This window comes from Rattus norvegicus, chromosome 2 (assembly GCF_021556685.1).
Source record: "Rattus norvegicus strain SHRSP/BbbUtx chromosome 2, alternate assembly SHRSP_T2T, whole genome shotgun sequence".
Lineage (NCBI taxonomy): Eukaryota > Metazoa > Chordata > Mammalia > Rodentia > Muridae > Rattus > Rattus norvegicus.
In genome coordinates this window covers 219,970,636-219,985,324 of record NC_141535.1, presented here as the reverse complement: position 1 = coordinate 219,985,324, position 14,689 = coordinate 219,970,636, and the positions used below count along the sequence as shown (strand labels likewise).

General features: G+C 39.6%; 1 protein-coding gene across 1 annotated transcript in view; it reads left to right on the top strand.

The window, feature by feature from the left end:
- Enpep (glutamyl aminopeptidase) overlaps positions 1 to 14,063 on the top strand; it is a 69,982-nt gene extending 55,919 nt beyond the window's left edge. Inside the window, 7 exon segments of the mRNA NM_022251.2 lie at positions 437 to 587; positions 1,843 to 1,916; positions 2,029 to 2,133; positions 2,223 to 2,393; positions 5,535 to 5,675; positions 12,336 to 12,414; positions 13,357 to 14,063. Coding sequence (NP_071587.2) covers positions 437 to 587; positions 1,843 to 1,916; positions 2,029 to 2,133; positions 2,223 to 2,393; positions 5,535 to 5,675; positions 12,336 to 12,414; positions 13,357 to 13,500 — 865 coding nt within the window. The 3' untranslated portion in view covers positions 13,501 to 14,063.
- Positions 14,064 to 14,689: the final 626 nt, after the last annotated feature.

The window sequence follows — 14,689 nt, the reverse complement described above, 5'->3', positions numbered from 1 at the left end:
TTCCTATTTCATTTTTTTCTCAAATACATCCGAACTAAACTTTTAAAAAAGCTTTTCCATACATTTTTGTGGGACTGAGGACCATGGTATTGTGGTATCTGTTGAGACTCAACAATAAATGCAATGTCTTTTCCTTCTCTTTTTACAGGATTTATTTATTTTTATTTGCGTGTATGTATTCACTCACATATGTGTGGGGACGCATAGAGGTCAGACTTGGGCATCCTCTAGAACTAGAATTGTAAGCAGCCTCCTGAGAGGGGTGTTGAGAACTGAGGTCTTCTGTAAGAACAGCAGCTCTGAAGGGCAGAGTTGTTTTTTTTTAATTACTTAGCAGAGGAATTCTCATGCACATGAAATGCTAGGGTCCCTATATTGGTCCTTTCAATTGAAAGTCTGGTTTTCAATTAATCGTCTTAATTATTTTCGCTCTCAGAGCTCAACTTCTGGATTATGAGAAGGCCCTGAACTTGACCAGGTATCTCACATCAGAAAAGGATTTCTTACCATGGGAGAGAGTCATTTCAGCTGTAAGCTACATCATTAGCATGTTTGAAGATGACAGAGAGCTGTACCCCCTGATAGAGGTAACATTAACTTTATCAGTATACCACACATGTAAATGTTCAGTCATATACCACACATGTAAATGTTCAGTCATATACCACACATGTAAATGTTCAGTCATATACCACACATGTAAATGTTCAGTCATATACCACACATGTAAATTTCAGTCATATACCATACATGTAAATGTTCAGCCATATACCATACATGTAAATGTTCAGTCATATTCCACACATGTAAATGTTCAGTCCTATACCACACATGTAAATGTTCAGTGATATACCACACATGTGAATGTTCAGTCATATACCACACATGTAAATGTTCAGTCCTATACCACACATGTAAATGTTCAGCCATATACCACACATGTAAATGTTCAGTCCTATACCACACATGTAAATGTTCAGTCATATACCACACATGTAAATGTTCAGTCGACGGGGGTGGTTCAGGGGAAGGACCCCTTGGGTAATATCTATCCGCCCCATGAAATTAAGAGATAAGGACTTGACTAGTCAATGCAGTGGGCTGTCTGATCTTTTTCACTCTTGAGTGTTTAGTATTGTGTTTCTGTATGTCTCTAAAATTTTAGTATCAAAATGACTATAAGACTATTTCATTTAAAATTTTAACACTCTAAACTATACATTAGGACCCACTTTTAAATGGGTCTATCTGCTAAAATAAATTTATTTTTTAACAAAATATAACAAAGTAAAAAACGTTGTACTTCCTTACCCTTATCGCGGCGCTGGGATTTTTGTTTTAAGCTTTTCACCCCTGTTTATCTTTTCTTTGTCATTTGCATAGCTCTTCGGCAGTTGCTTGCAATTTGAAACAAATTCTGGATCTCAATCCAGTGATTTTGTGTGGTAAATGAAAGACCTCAGAAACGTGATCTGATACTTGTGGTATTTGATTTGTGATATCAAAAATGATTTTGATATTTCGAGTGTAAGTTTCACTCGTGTCCTAGGAATATTAGAGTTCTTGCCTGCTTGTGGTAATAGGATAGGGAAGATTCCCACAGACTCACCCAATCTAGACAGAGCCCTCCCTGGGATTCCCTTCTCCTGTGCTTCTGACTCTAGAGTGATTTCTCTGCTTAGGACTGAAGGAAAATTCAGTGTTATGAAATGTGAACACTTCTATTTTTCTAAGCACTGGCCCAAACATCTCATGGAAGATTACAATGGGGGCTCTAGGTTGACAGAAGACGCAGAGAGGTAGGCAGGTTCTTACTCACGGCTTCTTGTGCTTCCCTTTCAGACATACTTCCGAAGCCAAGTGAAGCCCATTGCGGATTCTCTGGGATGGCAGGATACCGGAAGCCACATCACAAAGTTATTTCTTACCTTTTAAAAGCTAACATTCACTTAACATTTGTGTATTTGTGTTTTGAGATAAGCTGAACATATGTTGAGGCCCTGGTTCTGTGGTTGCTTTTTTTTTAAGGTTACTCCGGGCCTCTGTATTAGGATTCGCATGCAAGATGGGAGACGGAGAAGCCTTGGGCAATGCTTCCCAGTTATTTGAGGCCTGGCTGAAAGGGAATGAAAGGTGACTTCCTGGTGTTTGCCGGTGGAGAAGATTTTAAACAGAGTGTGAATAAACACAGAAAATGCCTGAAACATTGTTTCTTCTTGCAGCATTCCTGTGAACCTCAGGCTGCTGGTGTATCGCTATGGAATGCAGAACTCTGGCAATGAGGCAGCGTGGAACTATACTCTAGAGCAGTACCAGAAAACATCTCTAGCACAAGAGAAAGAAAAGCTGCTCTATGGGTTAGCTTCGGTGAAGGATGTTACACTCTTGGCAAGGTAAACTGTTTGCTGTTTGCTTTGTGGTCCTGGGGATTAAATCCACCCAATGCTTTGTTTATTCGCTCATACCAGGCCAGTCTTGGAGCGTTACTATGTACACTTACTTGTAATTTAGTTTTTCATTTCTTTCAGTTTTTTCCTTTGTTTGTTTTCTAGACAGGGTCTTACTGGATGGCCCTGCATTAACATTAAAGCAGTGAGTGTCCCTGCCTCTGCTTGCCACCAGGCCTGACAGGTTTTAATGTGTAACTTAAAATAAATTCGAGGGACTGGAGAGATGGCTCAGCAGTTAGGGACGCTGGTTGTTCTTTCAGAGGACCCCAGTTCAACTCCAGCACCCACACGGTGGCCCACAAGTGCATAACGACCACGGGAGCTGATGGCCTCTAAGAGCACCAGGCTTTTAAGTAGGGCACAGATACATACACGTGAAATAATAATAAAAAAATTAAATAACTAAAGTAAAATTGGTTTAGATTAAATAGAGAACATGACCATCCTGACATCTGTCAAAACATTCTGCTAGATGGCATGGTGATAATTATATTTTTTAAAAAATTAGCAGCTCCTTTGAGCTCGTTTTGGCAAGATTCTTATGGATGCAGGCATAGAAGAAAAGCTGTACAACAAAGCGAAACACCTTCAGGGCTCACTGTATCAGTATGGTTTCTAGAATTTCGGTGGCCTGGTGTGTCGAAATGTTTCCCTAAGACATTCCTTGTGAAAGACAAATTGTACCCCCTTATCATATCTGCCTAGTAATCGGTTTTAGTGGTTAACGGTTTTTATAATCCATTTGTGAATTTGAAGCAGTATGTTCTAGACTTCAGAGTGATGACCATAACAAAGCAAGGTTTGGCAGCAAGTTTGGGGTGAAGTGAGGGGTTCCCTGGAATCCCTTGCTTGTCTGAGCATATGATAATATTTCACACGAAACCGGGTGTATTCGTACAACTGCAAGTGCCTAAAAAGGTAGCCACCTCTGCTTTCTATTTGAGTGGATCTAAAAGCCAGTACAACGAGGAGTCAGTGATGTCGGCTGCTTTTGTCTGCAAGTCTGGTTTTTAAATGAATAGTTAAACCCAAAGCCTAGTTTATGTAGTCTATTAAAGTAAGTATCCAAGGGTCTCCTCATTTCCATATTTTCTGTTTATACAAAGGAGACACACATCCTTTTGTAGTGATGCAGAGAGGGTTCACTCTGTTTCTTCCTGGTCTTCCTTAAGGAATTTATCTAATTTGATCCTGGGCCAAGTCTACTGGGTTTTAGCCAGTCACATTTTACGTGCTAGAACACTGCCTGTCTTCTAGCGATGGATGCTGCGGTCACAGTCAAGCCTTCTGCTCACGAAGTACTTGTGCTGAGCAATACTTTAGTTTGCCTAGAGGATTTTTTTCAGCATCCCTACACATCTTTCTTTTTGAGACTGAAAATAAGTCTAGGGTTCCCCTATGCAGCTGACAAGCCAAAGCAACATGGTTGTTCCTTAAACCATTCTGTACTGGGCATTTCACAAAGGCAGATATTGTCCTTTCCCTTGAAGAAGGAAAGGACAGAGTGGCGTTTTCTAATGTCCCACGGCACGCGAACTGACCTTAAAACTTGAGTTTGCCTCTGTCTCGTGGTACATTTCTCAGGCCAAATGTCTTCCTTCTCTACGGCTGTGCCAGAGCACCCACGAAAACAACTTAAAGTGGAGAAAGATTACTTGTGACTCACGGCTTGGAGATCTGAGTTCACATTGCAATGCTCTTGGGCCTGACAGAAGGCAGTGACACCACAGTAAAAAAGTCAGTAGAAGGAATGCTGCTCACCACAGGGCAGCCAGGAAACAGGGAGAAGCAGAGGAGGAAGCAGAGATACATCCCTCGGAGGGATCCACTTCCTTCAAGTAAGCAGCATATTGAGCTAAACATTCACCACAATGGACAGATCCACTGATGGAGATGACACTATGAGAGTGCAAATACTTCTAATGCATTGCCACCGGAGGACCACTGCCAACTACAGACCTTTGGGGCCATTTTATGTCTAGACTCCAGCGTTAAGTCTGCTCGACCTCGATATATTATAAAATGTCAGAAAAAAAACTATACATTTTTTTTCCTTCTTGATAAAGATCATTTCTCTAGTCTACCTCACATCTCAAGTTGAACAGTGATCTTTTAAATGTAGTTATTAGCTCTTATTTCCTCTAAATATAGGAATGGTCCAAGTCACATGCAAGAAGCCATTGAATGAGACAAGAAGATGATAAAAATATATCTGATTAGCAGTAGATAATTTTGAGGTACCTTTTTCATAGTAAACAAACCATGTGGTGAATTCAGATTGAAATAATTCTAATAACAATATGGATTTAGATACTCTAGTTAACACCACAACATAACAATTGATGAATTGCTCTTTAATTTATCCTGGATTTATTTGTATTAAACTATAATTATATCTAGATAACGTATATTAACAAGTAAAGTTTAAGTTTTGTCCCATAGAATAAGACCTAAAGCTTTTATTTACATATACTTTTTTTTTTAAATTCAGTGGGATAATAGAAAAGTAAGTGCTTGTAGTCAATAATTGGTCTTTTATCAGAGCAATTGTTCAAATTTAATTTTAACTGTTTTGATATTTCTAAAATAAGTTTTAAATTAGTTGAATTCTCAACAACCATTTTAATATTTAATACTAACTAAATTTAAATGATTAGATTTAGGTGTTTGTATTTCAGTATTCACCAAAACTAGAGGTTATTCTCTTTTTTTAAAAAATTATTTATTTAATGTTAATGTATTTGAGTACACTGTAGCTGTCTTCAGACACACCAGAAGAGGGCATCGGATCCCATTGTGAACAGTTGTGAGCCACCTTATGATTGCTGGGAATTGAACTCAGGACCTCAAGAAGAGCAGCCAGTGCTCTTAACCGCTGAGCCATCTCTCCAGCCCTGAGGTTATTCTTTAAGAAGTTACACACACTAATTTTTAAAAACATCTCTCCCCAGTTGTCATATTTAACTCACTCCGTCAGTTGACACCTCAAGAATTGAGTTGCTGGGATGAAAGCTATGGGAAATTTAGGCGACGGTTAAAAGTCAACGTTCACTTGGAAGTCGTTTTCTTCTTGCTTTCTCTTAGGTATCTGGAAATGCTCAAAGACCCCAATATTATTAAAACTCAGGACGTATTTACAGTCATCCGCTACATCTCCTACAACAGCTATGGGAAAAGCATGGCCTGGAACTGGATCCAACTCAACTGGGACTATCTGGTCAACAGGTGGGATGATCAGATAGTGTTCTCTTGCTCTCCTTGTTTGACACACTCTACAGGCGCCATCTTGTTCTCTTTGGTGTGTTTTCTCTGACCGCTCTACCATACTGAACTAGTGTATTGCTGGGGATAGCACTGTTCTTCTGGGCATACTCATTTAGGCACAATTCTTTCCTCTTAAAGTTACTATTTCCAGTTGGTCCACAGGATTCTGAGATCTGGAGAGAGAACTAAATTGAACTCTTTTTCTGTTTAGTTACTATGAGTTGATATGGGGCTGGAGAGATAGCTCAGTGGATAAGGGCACTGGCTACTCTTCCAGAAGACCTGGGTTCAATTCCCAGCACCACATGGAAGCTCACAACTGTTTATAACTCCAGTTTTAGGGAATCCGACACCCTCACATAGACGTGCATGAAGGTGAACCACAAGTGACCGCGAAAATAGTGACAATATATGAATTAATATAATTCTCCCTGCTACACTGTTGCAGATAAATGTCAGATAGGTGTTTAGTTCTCAGCTACTATTTGCTGAAAAGTAGATCAGAATTCCTGGAGTTGGGCTCCGAGAAGAGCACTATGTCTCCAGAACTCTTATGTGTAGAACTTTTCATCTCTCTTGACAAGATAACAAAGTCTAAGTATTCCGAGTGCTTCTTAAAGGAGAACTACATTTCTCAGGCAATCATACTTTGGGAGGTGGGATGGGTGGAAACTTGCTGTATTCACTTGTGTGTATGCGTGTTTGCATGTGTGTGTGCTTGTACATGTGCGGTGCATACACACATGTAGTTTCTTGGTCCTGGGGACTGGAAGATCCAGGACTTTGTGTTCTCAAAGCAAAAAGCAAACACTCTATGACTGACCTATACTCATGCGTGGTAATAGCAACTTGAACATGAGAACTGCCAGTGACCACAGAAGAGCCGAGCGAATGAGAGCTGTTTCTCCAGAACCTCCTATTGCTTTAGCCCCATGCAGAGAATGTGCTGCTGTCCTTGGCTCTGAGCCTCTAAGTACAATGCTCATTTTCGGTTAAAGAGACCCTGGTTTGGTGGACTATAAAATAGAATATAGACTAAGTATGTTTCCCAAGTAAACATGTACACATTGATGAAAGGCCGTTCGACTTGTGAGCCTCATGTTAGGAAGTCTCTGTCTTCTTACTCTTCCCTGTCAACAGAGGTTCCTTGCTGTCCCATGGCCACAGGGATGAATTTTACTCTTTCCACCGGTACCACTGGGTCTATGTTCCTTTTCCTTCGGAGATGTACACTGTTTTCTAGCTTTCAGCTAAACTGTCCTACATTGCTTTGGCCTGCTTCCGGTGCACTTTCACCTTTCTAATTTTGTGACTGATGGGAGTGCCCACTCATTTAACTTCTTGACATTGGTCTGAGGACATGGGTGTGTACGAGTTCAGATATGTGCGTGTGTGGGTTCGTGTCCATGGTTTATCTGTTTGCAATTGCTTCTGTGAAACACTTGGTTTAAACTGGGCAGGTCCATTCAACAAGAACATGGCATCTGAGCATATTAATTAATCTTGGGGGAGGAGTACTTTTCATTCATAAAGATGGACACCGGCTGTGTGTTCTCGGTTAGCTGACAGATTTCAAGTCAACGTATGCTGCAAGAAATTTATGTTTACTTTGAAATTATTGTGAAAAGGTAAAAATATCTTTTGTTTATTATATAACCTAACAAGTAATCAGTAGAAAACGCTCATAGAGACCATAAACATCTGGCTTTAAAGTAAGCATATTAGATCTTATAAACTAAACCTTTCTTTCCGAGGACAGTTGGTTGACCGTTGTCAGAGCTAGGCCACAAGCCTCGCCTAAGGTTTTGAATATTTCTTCATCATTGGCTGCTCTAACATCCATGAGACATTATTGCAGACGGCCCCAGCACAAAATCATACAATAGCTACATGTGTGTTACACAAAAGGCATTATTAATTACATTTGAAGAAATAGAATTTCCCTATGAAACATTATTAAAGACAAGTTAAATAGAAACAAGCTGAACTTTATTCAGATATTTCCAAACTCCTGAATGCCTTCCAAATTTTGGTTTGAGTGCTGTTTCTGCCTGTGTTTCTGAAGAACTGACCGTTAGCCTCAAATACATAATCTGTTTTTCTATTAAGCTTTCTGACTGCTGTTTACCAGGCCACTCCCGGGTTCTCCAGTTTGAGGCTTAACCTTAATCTATGTGGGAAATGACTCTTCACCCTTGTGTCTCCTAAACCCTCAGGTGACAACCCTGAGGATCAGTGACCTCAGTAGGTTGGCAGTGGGGTGTGATCAGATTTGATTTTAGTTTGTTATGGGCCAAACAATTCAATAATTTTGACATACTGAACATGACGAAAACATTTAAACATTATCTCAAAATAATTTAATAAGCATTTAATTATAAGTTTTGAGTAATTCAAAAATAATTGCTATGTGATCTAATATTAGGTTTACAAATATTAAGTCAAAGAAGTCATCTAAGTTTTTCAAGCCATTTAAGATATACTTGGAGGGCTGGAGAGATGGCTCAGCGGTTAAGAGCACTGACTGCTCTTCCAGAGGTCCTGAGTTCAAATCCCAGCAGCCATATGGTGGCTCACAACCCTCTGTCATGGGATCTGATGCCCTCTTCTGGTGTGTCTGAAGACAGCTACAGTGTATGCATATACATGAATCGTTAAAAAAAGATATACTTGAATTCTTATTGTGGTTCTATGTCTTCTTTGATGAAGACACAGAATGTTTCTGCACTCCATATGAGGTGGGACCCTAGAGATGAGCATAATTTGCTGCAGGGTAGGGAGTGTTTAGACAAATACTTGCAGTTTTTGTTGCTAGTGCCCAAATATTTCTTTTCGTTTTTAGTTACTAAGACTCAAACAATAATTATACAGAAATTATAGGCCATTCAAATAACTATGACTTGCAATTAGCAGCTGTTCTTGGGACTCATAGTCTCTCACTGCAGCAACAAACATATTTTGCTCCTGAAAAATTTCCATCTACTTCTTACAACACTGATATGAGGACCCTTCAGAGGCTGCAGGGGATAATAATGTCTAAGTAATCTATAAAACGGAATTGGTCAGAAATAATTCCACCGTCAGTCAGAGACGTTCTTGAGTTATTTCTCTATGAGTGCTTATTAGATACATGTGGACTCACATTAGCCACATGTTTTTATAATTTACTCTTTTCATATCATATTGCTACCAAATGAAAGAATTTTAGGATTTCTGGTAAATGACACTTTGCAGTAACTGCCCATTTTCCCAGGAAATTCCTGTACTCAGTGTTGTTCTTAAGTATCCTAGTTATCATTTTATTTCATTTTTTATTGGAAATTTTTCTTATTTGTATGTATGGGTGTTTTGCCTGCATATGTGTATATGTATCACGTGCATGTCTGGTGGCTGGAGAGGCCAGAAGAAGGCATCAGATCTTCCGAGACTGGAGTCACAGATAGTTGTGAGTCACCCTGAGGATGCTCAGGATTGCACCCTGGTCTTCTAGGAGAGCAACAAGTATTCTTAACTGTTGAGCTCTCTCTCTAACCCCTAACACCTCATTTTAAATTATAATTCTTCCCTCTAGTGAGTAATACAGTGCACACATTATGTGCCAGGCTCGATCTTAGGCATTGGGGCTGCAATGAAAAGGACGAACAGACCCAATTCTGGTTTTGCAGAACTTAAGGCGTTGGTGAGAGCAATGTTATTGCATCAAGAATTTCACAAATGCATGCATGCATACAACCTTAGTAATTACCCAGAGAAAAGACTCGGGGTACACCAAAAATAATGCAAAGGGGAAACGAAGCAACTTGAAGAAGTTGGAGGGGGTTGGGGATTTGGCTCAGTGGCAGAGCGCTTGCCTAGGAAGCGCAAGGCCCTGGGTTCCGTCCCCAGCTCCGGAAAAAAAAAGAACCAAAAAAAAAAAAAAAAAAGAAGTTGGAGGCAAGGTCTCCCTAAGGAAGGGCGGGCTGAACTGAAGGAAGGATGGGAATGAGCTGGATAAACAAAAGCTGAACGATCTTGGCTGAGGCTACCAGGAAAGAAAGGGATAAAGGTCAAAGGGGATCGAGTCGTGTTAAAATTTGACTTTTAGTCTGAGAGCAGTGATAACTCAGTCACTAGACGCTTGAAGCAAAGTGAAACGATGGGTTTATTCCAGAAACGAATGCTTCGGTTGGCAGTGAGGAAGCATAGGCGCGGGGGAGACCAGAGTGGATTTCAGAAACACAGTTAGTTTCTTCAGTAGGCCCAGCAACAGACAGTGGTCAACTGGCAGCAAAAGAAAGTGAGAATTGGACCATGTAGCAATAGTGAAGAGGAAGGGCTCACAGGCATGGAGGGGTATCGGAGTAAAAGAAGGCTTCAGCTTGCTAAGTATAATCTATCTAGCATCTATCTATCTAGCTCTATTTTTCTATCTATCTATCTATCTATATCTATCTATCTATCTCTATCTATCTATCTATCTATCTATCTATCTATCTATCTATCTATCTATCTATCTATATCTATCTATCTATTGCCTATCTATCATCTATCATCTTCTTTCTTTGTTTCCTTCCTTCCTTCCTTCCTTCCTTCCTTCCTTCCTTCCTTCCTTCTTTCCTTCCTTCCTCTGTTCCTTTTATATTTTCCAAGACAGGGTTTCTCTGTGTAGCCTTAGCTCTTCTACAACTCACTGTAAAGACCAGGCCTGCCTTGAACTCACAGAGATCTGCTTCCTTCTGCCTCCCAAATGCTGGGATGAAAGGCGTGAGCCACCGCCCTGCTTATGTTTTTCCTTTAAGGGTAAGAGGGGAGGGTTTTTTGTTTTTGTTTTTGTTTTTTGTTTTTGCAAGAAAGATAAGGTTGCTTGCCTGATTCCACTTAAAATTTGAGTAAATTGAAGATCAAAAAAGGTCAGCTAGGTTTATGGATATAAAAGCCATTAGTAATTCTGGAAAGAGCTAGTTAGGGCATGGCGGTCAGGGGCTAACTTTCATGCAGTTCCTTTTTTTCTACTGTGGAATTTTAGGATTGAGCTCAGGGATTGCAGGGCCTGAGGGTTTTTTTTTTTTTTAACATTTCTAAAGTAAGCTTTATATAGTTATTTGTAAAAGGATGGACACAGAGCAGCTGACATGGAATGAGGAAAACAAAGGTCAGATAGAGAATAAATACCTGTGTTAATGATTGGAGTCAGCACAGCACACTGGAAAGGGTACATATTGGGGATACGTGGAACAAAGCTTGATCTATTATTTATAATCTGCATGGCTACAAACAAACTCATTTCAGATTTGATCTTTAGGGTCCCTGTGTATGGATATCACCTACATACACAGTTTCCTGAAAGCTCATAAGTTGTATACATTTTAGAAGATCCTTCAATAAAACATAGTTTCATTAGTATCTTTCTTATTATCAAAGCGAAATAATAGCCTCACACTTTCCTGCTGTCAGTCTTCTATCTATCAGGGACATCACTATATAAACCCATCACAATCCTCTTTCTCCATCCTAAGGGATGCAATCTCAAACCTCTTGTAGTACCAGAAGAAAATAAAGTTGTCTAATCCAAGAGTCATGTTTCCACCAATGAATGCCAGCCTGATGTTATGAAGTCGTTGGTTTGAAATGACACAGTTGTAGCCACCGTTTTGTTCTGGGTACTCTGCTTATTACTACATATGCTTTATTTTATCCTTATAATATCATTATGAAGCCTATATACTTATATATAACTGACAAACTGGGGTGCACATAGAGGAAATAGTTTGTAAAAAGTCTCAACTGGGTTTTTACACCTAGCCTGGGTAGCTCCTTAACAGAAGGCTGGGAAGTCTCTGACTCCCTTCCCACTCTGTTCTCCCATTCTCTGTTGTGTCTCCACAGGCCAGATAGTTGGTTAGGCCTTACTTTTCCAGAACTTACATAAGTAGGCTATGCCATTCTCTCTCTCTCTCTCTCTCTCTCTCTCTCTCTCTCTCTCTCTCTCTCTCTCTCTCTCTCTTTCTCTCTCTCCTCCATCTTTATTAAATTGGGTATTTCTTATTTACATTTCAATTGTTATTAACTTTCCCAGTTTCCAGGCAAACATCCCCTTAACCCCTCCCCCTCCCCTTCTATATAGGTGTTCCCTTCCCCATCCTCCTCCCATTATCGCCCTCCCCACAACAATCCCGTTCACTGGGGGTTCAGCCTTGGCAGGACCAAGGGCTTCCCCTTCCACTGGTGCCCTTACTAGGTTATTCATTTTCATTGCTACCTATGCAGCTGGAGCCCAGGGTAAGTCCATGTATAGTCTTTGGGTAGTGGCTTAGTCCTTGGTTTTTTTTGTTTTTGTTTTTGGTTTGTTTTTGGTTTTATTTTTTGTTTTTATTTTTTTAATTTTCTGAGGCATCTTATATTTTCCTACTGTGTTTAGTTTCCTTTGAAATCTATTTTATACACACACATGCACACATACATGCATGCCCACACACACACATGTGCACACACATATGTGCACACATACATGAGAGCACATACTTGTGCACAAATGTGTACACACACACACACACACACACACACACACAACTTTCTCATCTAGTAAAACATTTCATGCTTGAAAACTATTATTCTGATTTACTCTCCTCCATTTCTCTGCAGATTTACAATCAACGACAGATACCTTGGCCGGATCGTCACCATAGCCGAGCCCTTCAACACTGAGCTGCAGCTCTGGCAGGTGTGGAGACAGATTTCTTTCTCCTAGTCTAGGAAGGAACAAACTTAAACTTTCCTCTAACCAAATCCTACATCAAGAAGGGGAGAAAAATCCCTTATATCTAATTAATTGTACACTGTCGTTTTTCCTAACCTGAAAAGTGATTCAAATGACAAAGAAATAATGAGGTTGAAAAATGGAGAAACCTAAGGCCTAGGAAGGTTGGGATGGACTCGTGGAAGTGTCTCCCCTATCTAGGTGGCCATCTGTGACTCTGAGATAAGTTGGTTGAGATTTTGAGAATTCATTCAGAATTAAGAGTTTAGGGTGTTTAAAATTAATACCAAATCTCTGAAATCCCAATAAAGAAAAAAAAAAGGTTAATGTAGGACAAAGAAATGTCATGAAGTTTCCATGTCTGTATATTAGATATTGAAAAGTTTTGATTTTTATACATGTCGAAACAAAATCATTCCTATTTTTGAAAATGGCTCTAATACTCTGAGGTTTAGGGAGAATCTGGTTAGGGGCGGGTAGGAGAGAGTATAGAACTATGTCGAAGAGAAACTTTTCTTGTAAGTCTTTAGGAAATGAAAGTATATGAAACTCTCCAGACCCCTAGAATAAAAGCTGGAGAAATATTACCACACCACAGGTCACAGTGTCTACAGAACACTTTAATAAATGTGCAGCCCATAGGGAAATCCACAGAAGTGTATACTAATTATGGCGTGATGACCTCCTTCCCGATCAATGCCTCTTGTGGTTAAACAAGCTCTCAGGGGCCCCAAACCCAGAGGGGTGACTGCGCATGTGCCTGGCAGGCTCAATGCTACATACACCAGGAGATGCGGTCAATACAATCCTCCATAGGAAGAAACAAGCTAGTTTCCCAATGGAACTCTTGAAGAAGTGAAGTGGGCTGCCAATGTTTTTTCTAATTACTTCCCCCGTCTTTTCTAGATGCAGAGCTTCTTTGCAAAATATCCAAATGCTGGCGCTGGAGCAAAACCCAGAGAGCAAGTGCTGGAAACGGTGAAGAACAACATCGAGTGGCTAAAACTGAACAGAAAGTCCATCAGCGAGTGGTTCACCAGCATGCCCTAGGAGCGCTGATGCCTTCCGTTTGTGCCTCCGCTGCACTGTGGAACCTGAGGCGACCTGTTTTACAGACTGCAGAGGGAGCCTTCAAAACCAGTTCTGCTTTTGCTAAGTACCGTGTTTATGTCTCGCAAAGCTTTTTAAATTATTCCTCTTTGTCGTTGAAGGAAGATACTAATAGAGTATTTAATATACTCAGGGATTTCTGCTAAGTGTACTTTATAGGGATGTCTTTACAAACTGAAGGGTTTAATAGTCACATTAATGTCTTTAAATATCATTCCTTGTATCTTAAATCTGTGAAAATGGAGCAATTTGGTCCCAGCTTTACATTTTCAGTACCAAAGAAACACCACTTAATCTTCTCTCCTGATTGATTTTTAAAGTTTAAATACCAGTACGTGCAGGACGTATTGCCATCTTAATCTTTATTTTATTATTCAGAATTACATAGACCTAATATCATTTTATTCACAAACGTCTCACTGCTTTAAATCCTACCAAAGTAACCTTGGCTTAAGTTTTGCTCAAGGATTGAATGAACGAGCCAAAAAAAAAAAAAAAAAAAAAAAAAAAAAAAAAAAAAAAAAGACTGTTGCCTTTGGTCTTACAAAAGCAATCAGACGACGCTGTATTCTTTAAAAAAAAATAAATTTAAATTATTACCTTGAAAAACACATTGTTTCCCAGTGTCACCTTACTCCTGAGTGAATGTGATGGCAGCAGTCCCCAAATAACTTGGCACATTACAAGTATGCTTCAAGAGCCTGACCTTGGTCATGCATGATGCTCTCTTGTCTCTCCTGATGCATGCTAAGTTCCTTCAACGCTATGAAATTGGCGGGCATGGGGTGCTTAACTGTGCTCCATGGATTTTTATGGGGAAGAGTGAAAGTAATCGGCAACTGTTCAGGAAAGAGAGAAGGAGGATTTAAATTTAGCTTCGCCCTCCCTGGCAGCAAAAGTGTGAAAAGGGAGAAACTGGAGGTCATCCTGGAGCATAGCTGCATATCTAAGGATATGTCTTCTTATGGATAGATTTTACCTATAAATCTTTATATCCAGTATGGAATACCACTGATAAAAATTATATATATATATTATATATATAGATTATATATATGTTATACACACATATATTATATATATGTATATGTATATGTATATATATATATATATATATATATATGTATAT